Source organism: Gorilla gorilla, chromosome 20 (assembly GCF_029281585.2).
Source record: "Gorilla gorilla gorilla isolate KB3781 chromosome 20, NHGRI_mGorGor1-v2.1_pri, whole genome shotgun sequence".
In the NCBI taxonomy this organism is placed as follows: domain Eukaryota; kingdom Metazoa; phylum Chordata; class Mammalia; order Primates; family Hominidae; genus Gorilla; species Gorilla gorilla.
The window spans coordinates 61083159-61105754 of NC_073244.2; the positions used below are offsets into that span (position 1 = coordinate 61083159).

At 54.2% G+C, this 22596-nt stretch overlaps 1 protein-coding gene, 1 long non-coding RNA gene and 1 other non-coding gene across 10 annotated transcripts; 2 read left to right on the forward strand and 1 right to left on the reverse strand.

The window, feature by feature from the left end:
- The first annotated feature begins 25 nt into the window (after positions 1 to 25).
- BCAT2 (branched chain amino acid transaminase 2) lies at positions 26 to 17220 on the forward strand. 8 transcript variants are annotated; one of them, XM_055370064.2, is made up of 11 exons: positions 26 to 826; positions 4653 to 4727; positions 5010 to 5210; positions 12007 to 12117; positions 12204 to 12323; positions 12466 to 12629; positions 14948 to 15090; positions 15259 to 15344; positions 15564 to 15704; positions 15780 to 15854; positions 16819 to 17220. In XM_055370064.2, exons 1-11 carry the CDS (start codon positions 803 to 805, stop codon positions 16855 to 16857), a joined length of 1179 nt encoding a protein of 392 aa, XP_055226039.1. In that variant the 5' UTR covers positions 26 to 802; the 3' UTR covers positions 16858 to 17220. The 8 variants fall into 8 exon arrangements, with proteins under 8 accessions (XP_055226039.1, XP_055226044.1, XP_055226045.1 ...); XM_055370062.2 differs by having other exon boundaries at positions 691 to 826; positions 15492 to 15704; XM_055370066.2 differs by lacking the exon at positions 26 to 826 and adding an exon at positions 834 to 1015 and having other exon boundaries at positions 15492 to 15704.
- On the reverse strand, positions 2462 to 4400 carry LOC129528629 (uncharacterized). Its single transcript, XR_008673898.2, has 3 exons — positions 4327 to 4400; positions 3698 to 3828; positions 2462 to 2680 (listed from the first exon to the last, which is right to left on the reverse strand). It is a non-coding gene; the product is annotated as an uncharacterized lncRNA (long non-coding RNA).
- Positions 17221 to 19023: 1803 nt separating the features above from the next.
- LOC129528973 (U6 spliceosomal RNA) lies at positions 19024 to 19130 on the forward strand. The gene has a single exon (XR_008674329.1). It is a non-coding gene; the product is annotated as a U6 spliceosomal RNA (small nuclear RNA).
- Positions 19131 to 22596: the final 3466 nt, after the last annotated feature.

A 22596-nucleotide genomic window follows, 5' to 3' on the forward strand; every position in this document is an offset into this window, starting at 1 on the left:
TTTGAGACGGAGTTCTGCTCTTGTTGCCCAGGCTGGAGTGCAATGGCGCCATCTCGGCTCACCGCAACCTGGGCCTCCCGGGTTCAAGCAATTCTTCTACCTCAGCCTCCCGAGTAGCTGGGATTACAGGCGTCTACCACCACTCCCAGCTAATTTTTGTATTTTTAGTAGGGCGGGGTTTCACCATGTTGGTCAGGCTGGTCTCGAACTCTTGACCTCAGGTGATCCGCCCGCCTCGGCCTCCCAAAATGCTGGGATTACAGATGTGAGCCACCAAGCCAGGCTTTTTTTTTTTTTTTTTTTTTTTTTTTTTTGAGACGGAGTCTCACTCTGTCGCCCAGGCTGGAGTGCAGTGGCACCATGTCGGCTCACTGCAACCTCTGCCTCCCCGATTCAAGCAATTCTCCTGCCTCAGCTTTCCGAGTAGCTAAGATTACAGGCGCCCGCCACCACGCCCGGCTAATTTTTTGTATTTTTAGTAGAGATGGGGTTTCACCATGTTGGACCAGGCTGGTCTCTAACTCCTGACCTCAGGTAATCCGCCCGCTTCGGCCTCCCAAAGTGCTAAGATTACAGACCTGAGCCACTTCGCCTGGCAGGGACCGTATTTCAAGTCCTGCCCCCCCAACCAGCGCCTGCGCCCCGCAGCAGTGTCCGGTTCCCTGCCGACGCCCTGGAGCTGGGACGGCCTGGGGCGCTGGTCGGCCGCCTTCCCCCAGAAGGAGGCGTGAGCGGGGCGTGGCCGGAACGTCTCTCTTCGGGGCCGCGCCCCGGGCGGGCACAGTTACGCGCCGCACGGATCATGGCCGCAGCCGCTCTGGGGCAGGTGGGTTCGCAGCCCCGCGCCGGGGTCTGGGAAATAACCGGGGGAGGCGCACTTCCGGGAAGACCACTGGCCTGCAGCCGGTCCGACTCGGCGCCGCTCCTCCCGCCCTGGGGTTCCGCTGCAGGGCGCGGAGGAGGATGGCGCCCTTTGGAAAGGAGCACGAGGCTTTAATGGGGTGAGGGGGAGCAGGTAGACGCGGATGAGGTGGGGCAAGTAATTGGTGGGGAGGTAAAAAAAAAAAAAAAAAAAAGGGAAACATGGTGGGGGACCCTGTAATGAGGGAGGCGTGGGGGTGGGGAGGTTGTGATTTGGGGAGCGGAGCCCTGGGGTGCGGTGGGGCATCAGCCTGTGCGGGAGCTGGAATAAAGGGGCCCAGACCTCCAGGGCCGGGTGCAGGTGAGGGCAGAGTTGGACCTCAAGTCTCAGCTCTGGGAATTGGACTCAAGGTCCTATTTTCTTGGAATGAAAGTTGAAAAAAATAGAGATGGGGATTGCTGTGCTTCCCAAACTCCTATCTGAAGCTTTACACCTGGATTAGAAATCGAGGCAGGGTCTCATGGTCAAAGTGACAGATGCTGCAGGCTGGCTGAGACGATCCCTTCTGACTGTGCGATGTCAAACAGCAGCAGCGTTTCCCAGAGTCTATGATTTCAGCGAACAAGGTTTCTCAGTGAGGAAGGAAACAGCCAAAGAAAGGGGTCATTACAAGCCTTCACAGCTGCGGTGTAACCCTGGGAGAACTCTCTCTTTGTTAACTTTACACCTGACTTTATTTGAGTCTCTTATCCTAGCTGATGAATGTCAGGGCAGAATTTCACTTTTTTCGGCTCTTAGTGACTGATAGGGATAGTCCTGGGATACCTGGGGTATGTGGGCAATCTGGGCTTTAGTGGTGACACTCCTGGACTGTGGTGGGGCAGTACTGGGCTTTGACAGGTCCACTTGGGACTGATGTGGACCGTCTCATCATGGCACAGTTCTGGCGTCATAGAATGGCCCTGAACTCATGATGGGACATTCCTAGGCTCTGATGAAGATAGAGATATCCTGTAATGGAGATAATTGGGCTGAGTCCTCAGCTGTGATGGGGACAGTCCCGGGGTGTGGAGGGGACAGTGCTGGACCATGGTAGGGACAGTCTGGAAGGTACTGGCCTAGACAGCAACATAGGGATAGTCCTGGGGATTGAAAAAGACAACAATGGGATTTTTTTTTTTTTAAATTTCAGACCTGGTGAATAGAAAATAAGCCCTGATATTTGGCAGAGACAATGCTGGTTATAATGGGAAAAAGTGCTGGGCTTTGGATGGGGGACATTCCTGAGCTGTTTGGGACAGTAGTTGGCTCTGCTGGGGACCAGTTCTGATAAGTTACAGGCACAATCTGGGCTTGTGATGTGGAGCATCTTGGGCCGTCATAGAACAGCCCTGGTCTGTGATGGGGGAGAGTCCTGGGCTATAAAGGGGGCAGTTCTAGACGTGATGGGGTCATGCGTGGGCTGTGACAAGGGCAGACTGCGGTATGATGGGGTCTCTCCGGGGCCGTGATATGGGGACAGTCCTGGAGTATGGAGGGCATTGCTGGGCTTTGACAGTGACACTCCTGGTCTTTGATGGTGATACTCCTGGGCTGTATGGGACATAATGGAGGTTCTATCACATTATAGAGACCTGCCCTGTGAACCCCCAAACGTACTTTATTTCTTTGTCTCGTCTTTTCTTTTTGACCGAGTCTTGCTCTGTTGCTCAGGCTGGAGTGCCGTGGTACGATCTCGGCTCACTGTAACCTCCGCCTCATGGGTTCAAGCGACTGTCGTGCCTCAGCCTCCCGAGTAGATGGGCTCAAGTGATCCACCTGCCTCAGATTACAGGCGTGAGCCACCATGCTGGTCTTTTTTTTTTTTTTTTAGAGAGACACTCTATCACTCATGCTGGAGTGTAGCAGTGTGATCATAGCTCACCACAGCCTTGACCTACTGGGCTCAGGTGATCCTCCCACCTTAGCCTTCTGAGTAACTGGAATTACAGGTGTGTGCCACCATACCTGGCTAATTTTTAAATTGTTTGTAGAGACAGGGTCTTGCTATATTGCCCAGGCTGATCTTGAACTCCTGGCCTCATGCAGTCCTCCCACCTCTGTCTCCCAAAGTGCTGGGATTACAGGCATGAGCTACTGAGCTAGCTGCCTACTTTCTTTCTTTGTTTTTTCTTTTTAATTGAGACAGAGAGTCTTGCTCTGTCGCCCAGGCTGGAGTGCAGTGGCACCATCTCGGCTCACTACAACCTCTGCCTCCTGGGTTTAAGCAATTCTCCTGCCTCAGCTTCCCAAGTTGCTGGGACTACAGGCGCCCGCCACCACACCCAGCTAACTTGCATTTTCTGTAGAGACAGGGTCTCCCTATGTTGCCCAGGCTGGTCTTGAACACCTGGCCTCAAGCTATCCTCCTGCCTCGGCCTCCCACAGTGCTGGGATTACAGGCACGAGCCACTGCGTGTGGCCTCTTTCTACGATTAGATCTATTTTGGCATCTCTTGTTTCTTGGCGTCAATTTCTGTTTTTTTTTTTTTTTTCTGTTTGTGCGCCCCTTTCTGTGTTTCTTTTTCTCATCCTTCCTCTTCCGTCTCTTACTCTCTTTTTTTCATCTTGGCTCTGAGGGCAGCTCTCCTGCCCACAGGCTGGCTGTCGCACTGTGTTTGTCTCTCTCGTACTGTGGGTGTCCTATCCCTCTGGGCAGAAGCATGGCTGCAAGGCTGAGCAGTCTAGATGTCGCCACCCAAAGGCAATCCGGGGACCCACGCTCTGATCACCCCGGAATCCCTGGAGCCTCACACCAGCAAGACCACGCTGCAGGCCCATCTCCCAGCAACTCACCTAGCGACAAGTGACCACGCCCATTCACGTCCATCTTCCAGAATCAGTGCCAACTCACCCAGCTCACAGGGCAGGCCAGGCCAGGCCACTCTGTCTCTCTCAACCTCATGCCCCAACGCCTCCCCACAGGGCTGGGGAAAGAGGCATTGTGAGGTCAAAGGTCACCAGAGAGGGCCCAGCCTGCTGGACACAGCCAGACCTGCTCTTCCTACTCCCCTCTGGGAGGACCCGCCTGAGCCTCGTGCAGTGAGGACTGCAGTGGCTCCCCAGGCCCCTGTAGCTGCCCCTCAGCCCCAGGGGCTGAAGGGAATTGGAGTCACTGCCAAAGTGGGTTTGGGTTTCAGGTAATCAGAGCCTAGTTGATCGAATACCTTCAGACAATAAGCACCTGTACTCCTGGGTCTGGCGGAGGAGGGGCTGGGGAACTGGACTCCTGGGTCTGAGGGAGGAGGAGCTGGGGGCCCAGACTTCGGGTCTGAGGGAGGAGGCAGCTAGAGTCTGGACTCTTACTTAGGTCTGAGGGAGGCGGGCCTGGGGTCTGCAGCCCTGAGCTCTGGGGGGCAGGACCTGTCGCTCCCCTGGTCTTCTAAGGCCCGTCAGCACTTGGGTACCCGGAGGCCTTCACTTACCTGTGTGCCTTCCCTGGTCGTTTTCTTGTCTGAGCTGATCTCCAGGCTGCGACCAAAGGTCTCTGGGGTGGGAGGCGCTTGCGTTTGACTTTGCCCCAGCATGGAGGAGGGGGCGGGAGCTGACTCAGCTCTTTCCAGGGAGCCCTCGTCAGGGCAGGGAGGGGACTTGGCCTCCTTCAGGACCACCTGCCCCTGTCTAGAATGGACTGAAACTGGGACAGAACAGGCAGGCCAGTGGGACCTCCAAGTGCAGGAGGTGGCGAGCGGGCTGCCAGGGCCCCTGCTGTGCCCCACTCACCCCCTCTCTCACTTCTTTCTCCACCCAGATCTGGGCACGAAAGCTTCTCTCTGTCCCTTGGCTTCTGTGTGGTCCCAGAAGATATGCCTCCTCCAGTTTCAAGGTGAAAGGAGGGAACTCGATGCTTGGCTCTGAGAGAGGAGGGGGCTGGCAGCTGGTTTTGGGCATCTCCAAAAGGTCCACAGCCCAGAGATGGCAGTGAGTGGTGGTAGCTTAACAGCCTGCCATTGGGCCGTAGACAAGGGATGAAACTGCATGTCCCAGAATCCTCCAGGGTGACAGGTCCTTCTTCTCTATGGGTCTGAGGCCCAGGGCTTCATGGGAGTTGTAGTTTTTCAGCTGGGAGGTTGTGGCCAGATTCTAGGATACCCCTGTCTTTCCTCAGGCTGCAGACCTGCAGCTGGAAATGACACAGAAGCCTCATAAGAAGCCTGGCCCCGGCGAGCCCCTGGTGTTTGGGAAGACATTTACCGACCACATGCTGATGGTGGAATGGAATGACAAGGGCTGGGGCCAGCCCCGAATCCAGCCCTTCCAGAACCTCACGCTGCACCCAGCCTCCTCCAGCCTCCACTACTCCCTGCAGGTGGCATGGCGGCCGGCCTCTCTCCCTGTCCCTGTCTGCATCTCCTCCTCCTTGCTGTGTCTCTTGCCAGGTGCACCTCTCTTGGTTTGTTTGTTATGTGTTTCTCCTTTCTGTGCATTCATCATTTGTTTTCTGAGGCCTTCCATGCTCCAGGCTCATGCTTGGTGATGCTGGGTTCCCCGAGATGAGCAGACCCGGTTCCTTCACTTGGAAAACCCCATGCTGTGGGCATAACTCAGTATGATCTGTGCTCTGATGGAGGCCCTGTGGAGGCCAGTAGAGACCCCCCACCTCACTTGAAAGAAAGCATGGCTTCTTCTGGCATAGAGGGAAGCTTGGGGGGGGGGTGGGAGAGGTGACAGGGTGATGGTAGGAAAGGGGACAGCCGGGGGGCTGGCGGGAGAGGGACAGCCAGGATGATGGCAGGAGAGGGGACAGCCAGTGGGCGGGGGGGAGATGGTGGGGGAGGGCACAGCCAGGGGGATGGCGGGAGAGGGGACAGCCAGGGGAGGGATGGCGGGAGAGGGGACAGTCAGGGGAGGGATGGCGGGAGAGGGGACAGCCAGGGGAGCGATGGCGGGAGAGGGACAGCCAGGGGAGGGATGGCGGGAGAGGGGACAGCCAGGGGAGGGATGGCGGGAGAGGGACAGCCAGGGGAGGGATGGCGGGAGAGGGACAGCCAGGGGAGGGATGGCGGGAGAGGGGACAGCCAGGAGAGGGATGGCGGGAGAGGGGACAGCCGGGGAAGGATGGCGGGAGAGGGGACAGCCAGGGGAGGCATGGCGGGAGAGGGGACAGCCAGGGGAGGCATGGCGGGAGAGGGGACAGCCAGGAGAGGGATGGCGGGAGACGGACAGCCAGGGGAGGGATGGCGGGAGAGGGACAGCCAGGGGAGGGATGGCGGGAGAGGGACAGCCAGGGGAGGGATGGCGGGAGATGGACAGCCGGGGGAGGCATGGCGGGAGAGGGGACAGCCAGGGGAGGGATGGCGGGAGAGGGACAGCCGGGGAAGTGATGGTGGGAGAGGGACAGCCGGGGGAGGAATGGCGGGAGAGGGACAGCCGGGGAAGTGATGGTGGGAGAGGGACAGCCGGGGGAGGGATGGCGGGAGAGGGACAGCCGGGGGAGGGATGGTGGGAGAGGGACAGCCGGGGGAGGGATGGCGGGAGAGGGACAGCCGGGGGAGGGATGGCGGGAGAGGGACAGCCGGGGAAGTGATGGTGGGAGAGGGACAGCCGGGGGAGGGATGGCGGGAGAGGGACAGCCGGGGGAGGGATGGTGGGAGAGGGACAGCCGGGGGAGGGATGGCGGGAGAGGGACAGCCGGGGGAGGGATGGCGGGAGAGGGACAGCCGGGGAAGTGATGGTGGGAGAGGGACAGCCGGGGGAGGGATGGCGGGAGAGGGGACAGCCCGGGGGGTGGTGGGAGAGGGGACAGCTGGGGGCAGATGGCGGGAAGGGAGACAGTTGGAGATGGCGGGAAGGGGGACAGTCGGGGGGGATGGCAGGAGTGGAGACAGCCAGTCCAAACCCCAAACGGGACTAGAGCCTGGTACATTTGGGAGAAATTGCGGTGTTGGAGCATGGTTAAGGAGGCTGAAAATGTCAGGGCCATGGAGGAGCTGAGGGGCTGGGGCCTTGTCCAAGGGTGCTGGGAGCCACTGAGGGCTCTGAGGGAGGGAGGGGCAGGGCCATGTCTGGGTATAGTAAGAGCCCTCTCAGGCCATGTGGAGGGCAAGAGTTGCAGGCTAGGAAGCCGGGCTGGTGACCAGGTAGACCTTGGGCCTGTCCCCACATGGGGACCCAGGAGGAGGAGCGGCTTTGTGGCACCTGGTGAGCCTGAGATACTGTGAAGTTTCTAGGAGACAGATCCAGGAGGCATTTGGTTTTAGGACTTATAGCTGCGGCTGAAAGCAAAGTCTTCAGGAGGAAACTTTGGTTGAGACAAGATTTAAGTGAGCATCTTACAGCTCCAGTAACTGGTTAGCAGGTTGGCTGATGTTAGTCCTCCAGGGCACGGTTCTGTGGCATGAAGACTTTTATTCCATTCCTTTCTTTCCTTTCCCTCCCTCCCTCCGTTTTTTCCTTTCTTCCTTCCTTTCCAGAATTTTAAGGTTTTGTTTTTTCCCCTCTCCCCTCCCACTCTGGACATCTAAGCAACACCAGTCGATTCTGTACAGAGCACACACAACTCCAATCGCAGCCAGACACTCCTGCCAGGACATAAGCGTGATGGGCAGGATTCCGCCTGCTGAGCCCCCAGGAAGCTGGTTACTTGGAGACCACCACACACGTCTCCCTTCAGCCCAGCACAGCAGTTGTCCTCTGGCTGGGGACCCAGTACTTTTTCTTCAGTTGAGTGAGAGCAGAGGAAGCCTGTGGCCCTGGCAGACAGAACGCACTGCTGTGATCCCGCGGGTCCAGGGGGCGGAAGGGGGAGGATGAGGGAGTAGGACAATGCTGTCCCTATGTCACCCACACTCCGGGGCATGTATGGATTGCAGGCCAACCACGTGTATTATTTTTTATTTTATTTTTTCTTATTTATTTATTTAGAGACAGAGTCTCACTCTGTCCCCCAGGTTGGAGTGCAATGATACAATCTCGCTCACTGCAACCTCCGCCTCCTGGGTTCAAGTGATTCTCCTGCCTCAGCCTCCCCAGTAGCTGGGATTACAGGCGCCCACCACCACACCCGGCTAATTTTTGTATTTTTAGTAAAGCCAGGGTTTCACCATGTTGGCCAGGCTGTTTTCTAACTCCTGACCTCAAGTGATCTGCCCACCTCAGCCTCCCAAAGTGCTGGGATTGCAGGCGTGAGCCACCATGCCTGGCCTTATTTTTTATTATTGTGGTACTAATACGCATACATAATAACACACAGCATCAAATGTGGGATTCCAACCATTTTATTTGTTTATTTATTTATTTATTTATTTATGAGATAGAGTTTCACTCTTGTTGCCCAGGCTGGAGTGCAGTGGCACAATCTTGGCTCACTGCAACCTCTGCCTCCCAGGTTCAAGTGATTCTCCTGCCTCAGCCTCCTGAGTAGCTGGGATTATAGACATGCACCACTATTGGCTAATTTTTGTATATTTAGTAGAGACATGGTTTCACCACGTTGGCCAGGCTGGTCTCAAACTCCCGACCTCAGATGATCCACCGCCTCATCCTCCCGAAGGGCTGGGATTACTGGCGTGAGCCACGGCGCCCAGCCTCCAACCATTTTAAAGCCCATAATTCAGTGGCAGGCAATGTTATGCAACCATCACCACCGTCAAGGTTCAGAACTGTTTAATCCCCCATACCTATTAATCAGTACCCATTGTCCCTAACCCCAGCCCATGACAACCATTAGTCTGCTTTCTGTCTTTGTCTACCTGTATTTGTTTATTTATTATTTTTAAATAATAGGGATGGGGTTTCACCATGTTACCCAGGCTGGTCTTGAACTCCTGAGCTCAAGTGATCCACCTGCTTCGGCCTCCCAAAGTGCTGGGATTACAGGCGTGAGTCACCAAGCCCGGCCACCTGCATTTTTGTTGTTGTTGTTGTTATGACTCTTTTTTTGAGAAAGGGTCTTGCTCTGTAGCCCAGGCTGGAGTGCAGTGGCACGATCTTGGCTCACTGCAGCCTTGACCTCCCAGGCTCCAGCGATCCACCTGCGTCAGCCTTCCCAGTAGCTGGGACCGCAGGTGTGCACCACCATGCCCAGCTAATTTTTTTTTTTTTTTTTTTTTTTTAGGGATGGGGTCTTGTTATGCTGCCCAGGGTGATCTCAGATTTCTAAGTTCAAGTGATCCTCCTGCCTCAGCCTCCCAAACTGCTGGGATTGCAGGCATGAGCCACTACATCCGGTGTATCCGGGCTCTATTTACCTGGGTTTTGTTTTGTTTTGTTTTTGAGACGGTGTCTTGCTCTGTTTCCCAGGTTGGAGTGCAGTGGCATGGTCTCAGCTCACTGCAACCTCCGCCTCCTAGGCTCAAGTGATCCTCCTGCCTCTGCCTCCCGAGTGGCTAGGACTACAGGCACACACCACCTTGCCCAGTTAATTTTTAAATCTTGTGCAAAGACAGGATCTCACTTTGTTGCCCAGGCTGGTCTCAAACTCCTGGCTTCAAGCAGTTCTCCCACCTTAGCCTCCCAGTTCTGGGGTTACAGGTATGAGCCATCATACTGGGCCTGGAAATTCTTCTCTATACCTTAAAGCTTAAAGAGCTTTTTCCATCTTTCTTGCAGCCTCATGCTGTATCATCCTGACAATGCACCTCCTTAGGCAATCCCCTATTGTTGGACACTTAGATTGTTTCCAGTCTATTATAAACAATTTTGCAATAAAGAATCTAGTACAAGGCCGGCTGTGATGGCTCACCTGTAATCCCAGCACTTTGGGAGGCTGAGGCAGGTGGGTCACCTGAGGTCAGGAGTTCAAGACCAGCTTTGCCAACATGGTGAAACCCCATCTCTACTAAATATACAAAAATTAGCTGGGTGTGGTGGCGGGTGCCTGTAATCCCAGGTGCTCGGGAGGCTGAGGCAGGAGAATTGCTTGAACCCGGGAGGCGGAGGTTGCAGTGAGCCGAGATTGCGCCACTGCACTCCAGCCTGGGTGGCAGAGCGAGACTGCATCTCAAAAAAAAAAAAAAAAGGAATCCAGTACACACGTCCCTTCTTTAGTCACTCGTTTAAGTGCAAATGTATCTAGAGGCTCAATTTCGGGAACTGTAGGTCAAAGGATATGTATGCTTGTAATCTTGATACGTATGGCCACATCTACATCTACAGGGTGTGTCAGTTTCCACACCCACCAGCAGAGCCTGTTTCCATACCTTGGACAACCCTTGTCCAAGTTTTAGATCTTTTCCAATCTCCCATGTGGTTTTAAAGGTATCTGAAACTAATTTTAATTTGCATTTTTCTCCCTAATGATTAATGAAATTGACTATCTTCTCACGAGCTTAAGGGCCACCTGTATTTCCTTTCGTCTGAACTGTCCATTTGCTAGGCTGATTTTTCTATCAGGTTAGGTTTTAAAAAATTCGTCTGGGGCTGGGAAGAAGAGGCAGGGGGATTGCTTGAGCTCAGGAGTTCAAGACCAGCCTGGGCAACATAGTAAGACCCTATCTGTACAAGAAATTGGAAAAAAAAAAAAAAGTCCAGTCGTGGTGGCTCACGCCTGTAATCCCAGCACTTTGGGAGGCCGAGGTGGGCGGATCACCTGAGGTCAGGAGTTCAAGACCAGCCTGGCCAACATGGTGAAACCCCGTCTCTACCAAAAACACAAAAATTAGCCGGGCGTGGTTGTAGGCACCTGTAATCCCAGCTACTTGGGAGGTTGAGGCAAAAGAATTGCTTGAACCTGGGAGGTAGAGGTTGCAGTGAGCCAAGATAGAGCACTTCAGCCTGGGCCACAGAGTGAGACTCCATCTCAAATAAAATAAAAAATAAAATTCCCAATCCAAGATATAAAACAGTTATTTTTGTTTCCTTCTATAGCTTTTATGGTGTAATATATATATATATATATTTTGTTTAGACTTTTAATGCACCTGGAATTTTTTCTGGTGTGAGGTGTGAAATCGAGATTCAACGTAGTTTTTCTCTAGATGGATATTTGGTTATCCATTCCATTATTCAGTCTGTTCACTAATATAGCAGTGTCACTCTGTTTTAAGTATTGTAGATTTATAATCTGTTTTACTACCTGATATAGCTACTCCCTGCCCCTGCCCCATCTTGCCCCTCATTTTTGTGGTGGTGGTTTTTATCCCCCCAAAATATTGTAGCTAGTTTTGCTTGTCTTCCATTCATTTATCTATTCATTCATCAAAAACCCACTATGGGAAAAAAAAAAAAAAAAGTCTGGCTGGGCGCAGTGGCTCACACCTGTAATCCTAGCACTTTGGGAGGCCGAGGCGGGTGGATCAACTAAAAATACAAAAATTAGCTGGGCGTGGTGGCGGGCACCTGTAATCCCAGCTACCCAGGAGGCCGAGGCGCGAGAATCACTTGGACATGGGAGGCGGAGGTTGCAATGAGCAGAGATCACGCCACTGCACTCCAGCCTGGGCGACAGAGTGAGACCCTGTCTCAAAACAAAACAAAACAAAACAAACACTCTGTGCCAAGAACTGCCTACCCTGGTGCATGGGACTGCAGGATAGGCTGTCTGGTAAACGTGTCAAGGGTAATCCCTGCCTTCCAGGCTCTTCCACTCTGCAGTGGAGCAGATGCTGAACAAGCCAACTTGGAACCATGGGGCAGTGATCAGGGACAGTCTCCAGAAAAAAAAAAAACCAGGTCCCAGGCTGGAGTGCAGTGGCATGATCGTGGCTCACTGCAGTCTCAAACTCCCAGGCTCAAGTGATCCTCCCACCACCTTCCAAACACCTGGGACTCCAGTCACGTGCTACCACGTCTGGCTAATTTTCGTATTTTTTGGTGGAGATGGGGTCTTGCTATAATGCCTGGGCTGGTCACGAACTCCTACACTCAAGTGATCCTCCTGCCTCGGCCTCCCAAAGTGCTGGGATTACAGGCGTGAGCCACTGAGCCCGTTTATGTCCTTTGCTGTCTTGAGTCTCCGTGTGTCTCTACCTGTTTGTCTCTCTGTCTATATCTGTCTCTCTTTTTCTCCATCTCTCTGACCCAGCTGCTAAATCTCCCCGGTGCTCTCCTCTTGGCCTCCATCTTTCAGTTGTCTGTGTCTTTGTGTATCCGTCTCTGTCTGTCTTGGTGTCTCCCATGACTGTCTGGAGAAGTCTCTGAGCCTCCCCGCCCGCGTGTCCCCGCAGCTGTTTGAGGGCATGAAGGCGTTCAAAGGCAAAGACCAGCAGGTGCGCCTCTTCCGCCCCTGGCTCAACATGGACCGGATGCTGCGCTCAGCCACGCGCCTGTGCCTGCCGGTGAGGGGTCCCGGTCCACCGGGGTGGGGAGGAGGGCTGGGGCCGGGGCAGGAAGGGCCCCTTGACTCATTCAGAATGCCACCCAGAGTTTCGACAAGCTGGAGTTGCTGGAGTGCATCCGCCGGCTCATCGAAGTGGACAAGGACTGGGTCCCCGATGCCGCCGGCACCAGCCTCTATGTGCGGCCTGTGCTCATTGGGAACGAGGTGGGCCCAACTCCAGGGCTGGGAAGCTGGGCTGTGGGGGTTGGATTCTGCAGGGCAGGGGTGGGGTCCTGGAGGCCTGGGCCTGGGGACGGGAAGGGACTGGGGGCCTGGACTCCTGATGCTGCCCCTTTGCCCGTCGCAGCCCTCGCTGGGTGTCAGCCAGCCCACGCGCGCGCTCCTGTTCGTCATTCTCTGCCCAGTGGGTGCCTACTTCCCTGGAGGCTCCGTGACCCCGGTCTCCCTCCTGGCCGACCCAGCCTTCATCCGGGCCTGGGTGGGCGGGGTTGGCAACTACAAGTTAGGTGGGTAAGTAGCACCCCCATCCCCAGAACGACTGGCGCACTGGGCGTTGGAGACACAGGGACCAGCGTGCATGCTTTCGGCCATGCCTCTGGATGTCACATGAAGGTGACATCATCAGCACCGTGCAGGGCTCAGTGCTAAGTGACCTCCCTGGTCCCTGAAAACAAACCATGGAAGGAAGGAGGAGGGGATTATTTTTCAGATGGACAAAAAGACTCACAGATGGGAAGGCATTGGGTGGAGGTCAATGGGGAAACCAGGACTGGTCCCTGGAAGCCTCCAGGAGCGAAGCTTACACTCAGCTCATTGGCTTCTCACCCCAGAAGCCTCCCCTGATCCCCCAGGCTGGGCTGCGCTCCCCATACCCAGCTCCCACAGTCGTTTGAGCCTCCAAAGCCCCTCACCCCCGTGTGGACTTTCTGTGTAAATCTGTCTCCCAGTGGCCTCAGCTCAGCAGGGCAGGAAGGAGACAGCTGGGTCTCCTGGGCAACCAAGGCAGAGGGTGGGCACTGGCGTGTTGGGACAGGAATGTGGCCCCAGCTGGGGGTGCATTCAGGTCCTTTCAGCCACATCCTGTGAGGTCTCCTGAGGGCCAGGCCCTGTGCTGGCAGAAGCTGGGGACACAGATGAGTCAGCCCCGAGCCCTGCCCTCCTGGGTCTCCCAGGCTGGTGGGAGCCCCAGTATTCGGAGCTGCATGTTCTCTGGTGAGGTGACCCAGGGCATTGTGAAAGCCTTCACAGAGGCCAGAGGCGGTGGCTCACGCCTGTAATCCCAGCACTTTGGGAGGCTGAGGCAGGCGGATCACGAGGTCAGGAGATCGAGACCATCCTGATTAACACAGTGAAACCCCATCTCTACTAAAAATACAAAAAAAAAAAATTAGCCGGGCTTGGTGGCGGGCGCCTGTAGTCGCAGCTACTCAGGAGGCTGAGGCAGGAGAATGGCGAGAACCCAAGAGATAGAGCTTGCAGTGAGCCGAGATCGCGCCACTGCACTCCAGCCTGGGCGACAGAGCGAAAATCCATCTCAAAAAAAAAGAGAAAGGTTTCACAGAGGAGGCAACCCTTCAACTAGGTCTGACGAGGAGGGAGGAGGGGGTTTCCTGGGTACAAAAGTCAGCAAACTGTTTCCAGTCCTGGGAACCATGTGTACAGGGACAGAAGGAATAGGATCACAGAAGATGTTCAGGTTACAAAAATAAGTCTGGGTTTTGAAAAATGCTTAGCAAGTATTCATTAGACCCAGGCAGGCCTGGAACACCGGAAGGAGGCTAGGGTCTTGTCCTGGGGCACTGGGGAGCCATGGGAGGCTTGTTAGCAGCTGAGGGGAGAGGCTATCTCTGGGAGAGAGACTCAGAAAGTCATCCAGGTAGCCCAATTGACTGGGGGAGTCCAGGGAAGGTCCAGCACCCAGCCTGGAGGTCTGGAAACACCTCTCGAGGAGGTGACAACAGAAATGGTTTTGGAGCCAGGCACGGTAGCTCACGCCTGTAATCCCAGCACTTTGAGAGGCCGAGGTAGGCGGATCACTTGAGGTCAGGAGTTTGAGACCAGCCTGGCCAACATGGTGAAACCCCGTCTCTACTAAAAATATAAAAAGTAAGGCCGGGCGCTGTGGCTCACTCCTGTAATCCCAGCACTTTGGGAGGCTGAGGCGGGCATATAAATATAAATGTAAATATAAATTAGCCGGACATGGTGCTGCATGCCCCAGTTACTCCAGTTACTCAGGAGGCTGAGGCACGAGAATCGCTTGGACCCGAGAGGCAGAGGTTGCAGTGAGCTGAGATCGCACCACTGCACTGGCGACAGAGCAAGACTCTGTCTCAAAAAAAAAAAAAAAGAAAAAAGAAAAAAAGAAATGGTTTTGAATGACAGCTGAGGATTTGGTCAGTATGAAATGGGTGAGGGCTGGGCGCGGTGGCTCACGCCTGTAATCCCAGCACTTTGGGAGGCTGAGGTGGGCAGATCACCAGGTCAAGAGAGGCTGAGGCAGGAGAATCTCTTGAACCTGGGAGGCAGAGGTTGCAGTGAGCCAAGATCGCACCACTGCACTCCAGCCTGGGTGACAGAGCGAGACTCCGTTTTAAAAAAAAAAAAAGAAAAGAAAGAAAAATGGGAAGAGACAGGAGAGAGGGGACATAACCATTTAGGGTCCTGATGCCAAATGAAAAGTCAAGGATTCCATCTCAGGGGAACTGGGGAGCCCTGCGAGAGCTGTGAGCAGGGAGACGGGAGAGAGTAGGATGAGCCTCCTCTGGGGCTGGGCTGGGGAAGGATGGGGCTCCCTTGGCCCACCCAACCAGGCTGCCCTCCACCAGGAATTATGGGCCCACCGTGTTAGTGCAACAGGAGGCACTCAAGCGGGGCTGTGAACAGGTCCTCTGGCTGTATGGGCCCGACCACCAGCTCACCGAGGTGGGAACCATGAACATCTTTGTCTACTGGACCCACGAAGATGGGGGTAAGCCCACCCATGACCCAGCCCGAACCCTGGTGGAAGTGGGTGGCACCATCATTCCTGGCAGGTTACAGGCCCCAGGGATTCTGGGATGGGGGAAGGGGGTGGCTCTTAAGACTGGGGTGCTAGGGGGTGAGAGGTAACATCTTCCACCCTTTACACCTGCCCTAGTGCTGGAGCTGGTGACGCCCCCGCTGAATGGTGTTATCCTGCCTGGAGTGGTCAGACAGAGTCTACTGGACATGGCTCAGACCTGGGTGAGGACATGGCATCTTCTGGTGACGGGCGCCATGTGCCAGGGGCCAGGGCATCAGAGGGCTGGGACTGGGGCACACTGGCATGTCTCTGCCCCTTCTCCTGGGTCTGTCCTCCAGTTGGGCCTCTGTCTTTCTCACTATCCTCAGGGAGGGAGAGGTGGAGGTCTGCAGCAGGGCAACCCTCTGGGGACACATGTGTCTCTGCCAACTGCCCTGCAGGGTGAGTTCCGGGTGGTGGAGCGCACGATCACCATGAAGCAGTTGCTGCGGGCCCTGGAGGAGGGCCGCGTGCGGGAAGTCTTTGGCTCGGGCACCGCTTGCCAGGTCTGCCCAGTGCACCGAATCCTGTACAAAGACAGGGTGAGGCGGGGCTGCCATTGTGGGTGGGAGGGAAGGAGGGGAGGGGCTTGGTCCTCACCGCACCTTCTGTCCCAGAACCTCCACATTCCCACAATGGAAAATGGGCCTGAGCTGATCCTCCGCTTCCAGAAGGAGCTGAAGGAGATCCAGGTGAGCTGCAGGGAGCTGGGGAATGGGCTGGGAGCTTGTTCCCTGGAGAAGTTGGTGTCCCATGAGCCCCTGGACTAACAGCCAGCCTCCTTCAGTAGTACCAGGAACAGATAATGGCCTTTCTTATTGAGGCCCTGGAGAGTGGGCTTTCCGTGCTGCTCTGTGGCCTGGAAAACCCCTTGGGGCTAAATCACCCTTTCCTGGGAGCTCCCGGAGCCCTGGATATGTCTTCAGCTTTGAAAACCCCCTCCTGTGATCCTCTGCGGCTCCTGGGTGCCCTGGTAGGAGAAACCCCCTCTCCGTGGGCCTCTGAGGCCCCTGGGTGCCCTGGTGGGAGAAACTCCCTCCCTGTGATCCTCTGCTGCCCCGGGTGCCCTGGTGGGAGAAAGGCCCTTTCCATGAATCACTGAGACCTTAGCCAGCCCTCTGGCCATCTCAGAGGTTGGCCTCCCAGGATTCCCTGGAGCCCTGGGCTATCCCTTTGGCCCGAGAAAGCTTCCTCCCATGAGCCTCTGGACCTTGGCCCCTCTCTGGCACCAGACTGTTTAATCCCATAAATCTCTGGGGGTATTCCCGTCTTCTGGGCCAAGATCTCTTTCCCAAGAATCTCTGGGCTCCTTTTCCAGACCTAGAGCTACATTTCTGTAAACTTTTGTGCATCAGGACCTAGAACTACACATCCTCTGACTATCTGGGCTTTCTGAGCTGAAAGTGACTTTTTCCAAGAGCCTTAGAGGCCTGGCCATAATTCCTGTCTTCAGAACTACATCCCCCGGAAACCTCTGCGCCGCCTTAGCCTTGATTCCCCGTTCCCATCATTGTTGGGGGCCCTCTGGGAAGTGGACTGCATTTCCCGTGAGCCGCTGGGGCACAGCTCCGTAGGCACTCGGCCTGGAACACCCCAGGGCCTACTGGGAGTTGTAGTGCAGCTTCCACCTCACGCACTGCCTCCGTTGTTCCGCAGTACGGAATCAGAGCCCACGAGTGGATGTTCCCTGTGTGAAGCTGCAGGCTGTGCTCCAGATCCACCGACCCGTAGCATCTCGTCACGCCAGCACTCGCCTCCCTACCAATGACTCACCTGAAGTGCAATACGAAATAAAAGGCCAGCGGGCGGCGTCTGGGTCTCTGGCGCCCCCATGTGGTTGCGACACTCCCAAAGCCGTAAGGGCCGACCCAGGCATCTTGGCCCCCAGCCCCTCGTCGCGGGTTCAGGTCCGCCCATTACTCCTTGTCGTGAGGTCAAGGATACACCTTGGCCCCGATTCCGGATCTCTCCGTTCTCAGGCCAGACCCCTGGTGCTGCCGTTGATTTTTTTTTTCTCTGTCTTTGCTGCAATTTTGAAATAAAATGCCAAAGAACACACATTGTCGGGCTTCTTCAGTGGCGTGACTCTGGGGCTTTAACCCAGGAATCCTGCTTCCTCAGCCCATTTTATTCTGAAGGACTCAGTCATCCGAGCCCCCAGTGTTCTGACGGTTTCTCCAACCTGGGGGAGCATTTCATGTCTCCGACACTGAACTTACTATCTGCCCCCCACCAACCAGCTCCTCCCCTAATTTCCCGTCACCCAGTCTCTAGGCCGGACCCCTAGGTGCTGCATCCTTTCCTCTCAAAGCCCACGAGGCCCCGATCCCTGTTCCTCCTGCCCCCGACTGTGCTCTCCGTTCCCCCGCCTCTTTGTCCCCTAGGCCCTGGCCTCAGCTCAGCTGTTGTCTTCTACTGGCACCCTTGTTCCAGCCTGCAGTCTGCTACCTGGCCCAAAGGGTCTTTTCTACACCCAGACGTGGCCCAGTGCCCTCAGCCAGGACTGTAGTCACAGGACCCTAGTGGGTGTGGAGTGAGGCACGATACTCTCACCTGCTGGAGGGATTAAACGTGGAAGAGTTTAGGCTGGGTGTGGTGACTCCCACCTGCAATTCCAGCACTGTGGGAGGCTGAGGCGGGAGGATTGCTTGAGACCAGGCTGGGCAACACAGTGAGATCCCATCTGTACAGAAAATACAAAAAATTAACCAGGCGAGGTGGCATGTGAGTATAGTCCCAGCTACTCCAGAGGCTGAGGTGGGAGGATTGCCTGAGCCCAGGAGGTCGAGGCTGCAGTGAGCTGTGATTGTGCCACTACACTCCAGCCTGGGTGACAGAGCAAGACTGTCTTGAAAAAAAGGCCAGGCACTGTGGCTCATGCCCGTAATCCCAGCACTTTGGGAGGCCAAGGTGGGCGGATCACCTGAAGTCAGGAGTTCAAGAGCAGCCCGGCCAACATGGTGAAACCCCATCTCTACTAAAAATACAAAAAAACCAGCTGGACGTGGTGGAGGGCGCCTGTAATCCCATCTACTTGAGAGGCTGAGGCAGGAGAATCGCTTGAACCTAGGAGGCAGAGGTTGCAGTGAGCAGAGATCACGCCACTGCACTCCAGCACACACACACACACACACACACACACGCATACACACACACACTTTATTTTATTTTTTTCTTGAGACAGAGTCTTGCTCTGTCACTCAGGCTGGAGTGCAGTGGCATGATCTCGACTTACTGCAACCTCTGCCTCCTGGGTTCAAGCGATTGTCCTGCCTCAGCCTCCCCAGTAGCTGGGACTACAGGCATGCACTACCATGCCCAGCTAATTTTTGTATTTTTAGTAAAGATGGGAGTTTTGCCATGTTGGCCAGGCTGGTCTCAAACTGCTGACCTCAGGTGATCCACCTGCCTCAGCCTCTCAACATGCTGGGATGATAGGCATGAGCTACCCAACCTGGCCCACATGTACCTTTTCATATTATAATTGTTATGTGGAGGTGTAGAGAGAGCCAGGCATTCGGATGGACGAGGCACATCCTCTTGCAGATTCGGATTCACAGCCTGCCTTGGTTATCGGCTGGCTGTGTGACCTCGGGTGTGGTGCTTAATCTCCTTGATCCAATTTGCTGGAGGGACACCCTATGGGACTATTCTGGCAAACACGATCTGTGGCCCATCCAGCAGCCGTCGGCGTTGACACTGAAAGTCCAGTTTTTTACGGCGTCAGCAGACCCATTACCACATCCTCTCATTTCCGGTTGTCAATGATCCCTCAAGGAAAGGTTAGAGGCCAAGGGGATCCTAAGGGAAACTTGCCCGGAGGCCTCTGGGAAGCTTTCTTCCCTTGATAAAACAATCCATGTGCTCACTTCGGCAGCACATATACTAAAATTGGAGTGATACACAGAAGACTAGGATGGCCCCTGTGCGAGGATGACACACAAATTCGCAAAGCATTCCATATTTTTTTATCCTCAGCAAACTAACACAGGAACAGAAAACCAAACACCGGTCTGAGCACAGTGGCTCACGCCTGTAATCCCAGCACTTTCGGAGGCCGAGGCGGGCAGATCACTTGAGGTCTGGAGTTCGAGACCAGCCTGGCCAACATGGTGAAACCCCATTTCTACTAAAAATATGAAAATTAGCCAGGCATGGTGGCGCACACCTGTACTCTCAGTTACTCGGGAGGCTGAGGCACGAGAATTGCTTGAATCTGGGAAATGGAGGTTGCAGTGAGCCAAGATCACACCACTACACTCCAGCCTGGGTGACAGAGACCCTGTCTCAAAAAAATAAAGAAGCCGGGCGCGGTGGCTCACGCCTGTACTCCCAGCACTTTGGGAGGCTGAGGCAGGTGGATCACGAGGTCAGGAGATCAAGACCATCCTGGCTACCACGGTGAAACCCCGTCTCTACTAAAAATACAAAAAAAATTAACCGGGAGTGGTGGTGGGCGCCTGTAGTCCCAGCTACTTGGGAGGCTGAGGCAGGAGAATGGCATGAACCTGAGAGGCGGAGCTTGCAATGAGCCAAGATCGTGCCACTGCACTCCACCCTGGGCAACAGAGCGAGACTCCATCTAAAAAAAAAAAAAGAAAAAAAGAAAACCAACCAAACACCGCATGTTCTCATTTATAAGTGGGAGCTGAACAATGAGAACACAAGGACACGGGGAGGGGAACAACATACACCGGGGCCTGTTGCAGGGCGGCGGGGAGGGAAAGCATCAGGATAAATAGCTAATGGATGCGGGGCTTAATACCAGGTGATGGGTTAACAGGTGCAGCAAACCACCATGGCACACATTTACCCACGTAACAAACCTGCATGTCCTGCACATGTACCCCAGAACTTAAAATAAAATTAAGGCTGGGCTTGGTGGCTCATGCCTGTAATCCTAGCACTTTGGGAGGCCAAGGCAGGCTCATCACTTGAGGTCAGGGGTTCCAGACCAGCTTGGCCAACATGGGGAAACACTGTCTCTACTAAAAATACAAAAAATAGACTGGGTGAGGTGGCTCACGCCTATAATCCCAGCACTTTGGGAAGCCGAGATCAGGAGTTCGAGACCAGCCTGGCCAACGTGTTGAAACCCCATCTCTACTAAAAATACAAAAATTATCTGGGCGTGGTGGTGGGTGCCTGTAATCCCAGCTACTCAGGAGGCTGAGACAGGAGAATCGCTTGAATCCGGGAGGTAGAGGTTGCAGTGAGCCGAGATCACGCCATTGCACTCCAGCCTGGGCAACAAGAGCAAAACTCCGTCTCTAAATAAATACATAAATGAAATAAAAATACAGAAAATCACCAGGCATCATGGTGCATGCCTGTAATCCCAGCTACTTGGAAGGCTGAGGCAGGAGAATCACTTGAACTCAGGAGGCAGAGGTTGTAATGAGATGAGATTGTGCCACTGCACTCCAGCCAGTGTGACAGAGCAAGACTCTGTCTCAAAAAGAAAATAAAAATAATAAAATTAAAAAAGAATTCACAAGCGTCACCTCTACATATATATATACACACATGTATATCTATAGGCTGGAGTACAGTGACGCAATCAGTGTACTGCAGTAATCACTGCAGCCTTGACCTCCCAGACTCAAACGATTCTCTCACCTCAGCCTCCCAAGCAGCTGGAATCACAGGCATGTGCCACTATGCCTGCCTAATTTTTTATTTTTATTTTTGTAGAGACAAGGTCTCAATATAATGCCCAGGCTGGTCTCAAACTCCTGCGCTCAAGCGATCCGCCCATCTTATCCTCCCAAAGTGCTGGGATTACAGTCATGAGCCACTGCACCGAGCCTAATTTTATTATTTTTTATTTTTTGTAGAGACAAGGTCCCACTAGGCTGATCTCAAACGATCCTTCCACCTTGGTCTCCCAGTGTGGAGGTTACAGGCACGAGCCACCGCCCCCAACCTAAGAGACTATCATCAATGATTTTTTTTTCTTTTTTCTTTTCTAGAGCAGGTACAATGTAATCAATTATTATTATTATTATTAAGACCGAGTCTTGCTCTGTCGCCAGGCTGGAGTGCAGAGGCATGATCTTGGCTCACTGCAACCTCTGCCTCCTGGGTTCAAGCAATTGTCCTGTCTCAGCCCCCCGAGTAGCTAGGACTACAGTTGTGTGTCACCACACTCAGCTAATTTTTTTTTTTTTTGTATTTTTAGTAGAGAAGGGGTTTTACCATGTTAGCCAGGATGGTCTCTATCGCTTGACCTCACGATCCACCTGCCTCGGCCTCCCAAAGTGCTGGGATTATAGGCGTGAGCCACCGTGCCTGGCCATCAATTTATTATTATGATGATGATGATTTTTGAGATGGAGTCTCACTCTGTCACCCAGGCCAGAGTGCAGTGGCGCAGTCTTAGCTCACTGCAATCTCTGCCTCCTGGGTTCAAGCGATTCTTTTGCCTCAGCCTCTCAAGTAGCTGGGATTACAGGTGCCTGCCACCAAGCCTGGCTAATTTCTTTTTTTTTTTTTTTTTTGAGATGGAGTCTCACTCTGTCACCCAGGCTGCAGTGCAGTGGCGCCATCTCGGCTCGCTGCAAGCTCCGCCTCCAGGGTTCACGCCATTCTCCCGCCTCAGCCTCCCGAGTGGTTGGGACTACAGGCGCCCGCCACCACACCCAGCTAAATTTTTTGTATTTTTAGTAGAGATGGGGTTTCACTGTGTTAGCCAGGATGGTCTCGATCTCCTGACCTTGTGATCCACCCGCCTCGGCTTCCCAAAGTGCTGGGATTACAGGAGTGAGTCACCGCGCCTGGCCTTTTTTTTTGTATTTTTAGTAGAGATGGGGTTTCACCATGTTGGCCAGGCTGGTCTGGAACTCCTGACCTCAGGTGATCCGCCCGCCTCAGCCTCCCAAAGTGCTGGGATTACAGGCGTGAGCCACCATGCTCAGCCTCAGTGATTTTTGAGAATGTGAAGAGGTCTTGGGACCAACGGGTTCAAGAACTGCTGTCCATGAGCAGTGCCGGGCACACAGCAAGTAGGTGTGAGTGTTGGTGCTGCAGCTCACTTTAGAAAATAACTTTGTGTTAGTGCCTCATGCCTGTAATCCCAGCATTCTGGGAGGCCAAGGCAGGAGGATTACTTGAGCCCAGGAGTTCGAGACCACCCTGGGCAACAGAGTGAGACTCCCCCCTCCTCTACAAAAAATAAAAAAATTAGCTGCATGTGGTGGCGTGTGCCTATGGTCCCAGCTATTCGGTAGGCTGAGATAGGAGGATGGGTTTAGGCCAAGAATTCCAGGCTGCAGTGAGCTGTGTTCATGCCACTGCACTCCAGCCTGGGTAACAGAGCAAGACCCTGTCTCAAAAAAAGAAAAAAAAAAAAAGAAAGAAAGAAAGAAAAAGAAAAAAAAGTCCAATTCTGTGAGAAAATGAATATCTGCAAAGATTAATTTTTTTTTTTTTTTG

Excerpts from the sequence above, each read along its gene's own strand:
- BCAT2 (XM_055370062.2), top strand. The coding sequence starts at position 803 with ATGGCCGCAGCCGCTCTGGGGCAG. Across the intron at positions 4,728-5,009 it reads ATGCCTCCTCCAGTTTCAAG|GCTGCAGACCTGCAGCTGGA; the intron begins GTGAAAGGAGGG and ends GTCTTTCCTCAG. Across the intron at positions 12,118-12,203 it reads CCACGCGCCTGTGCCTGCCG|AGTTTCGACAAGCTGGAGTT; the intron begins GTGAGGGGTCCC and ends AATGCCACCCAG.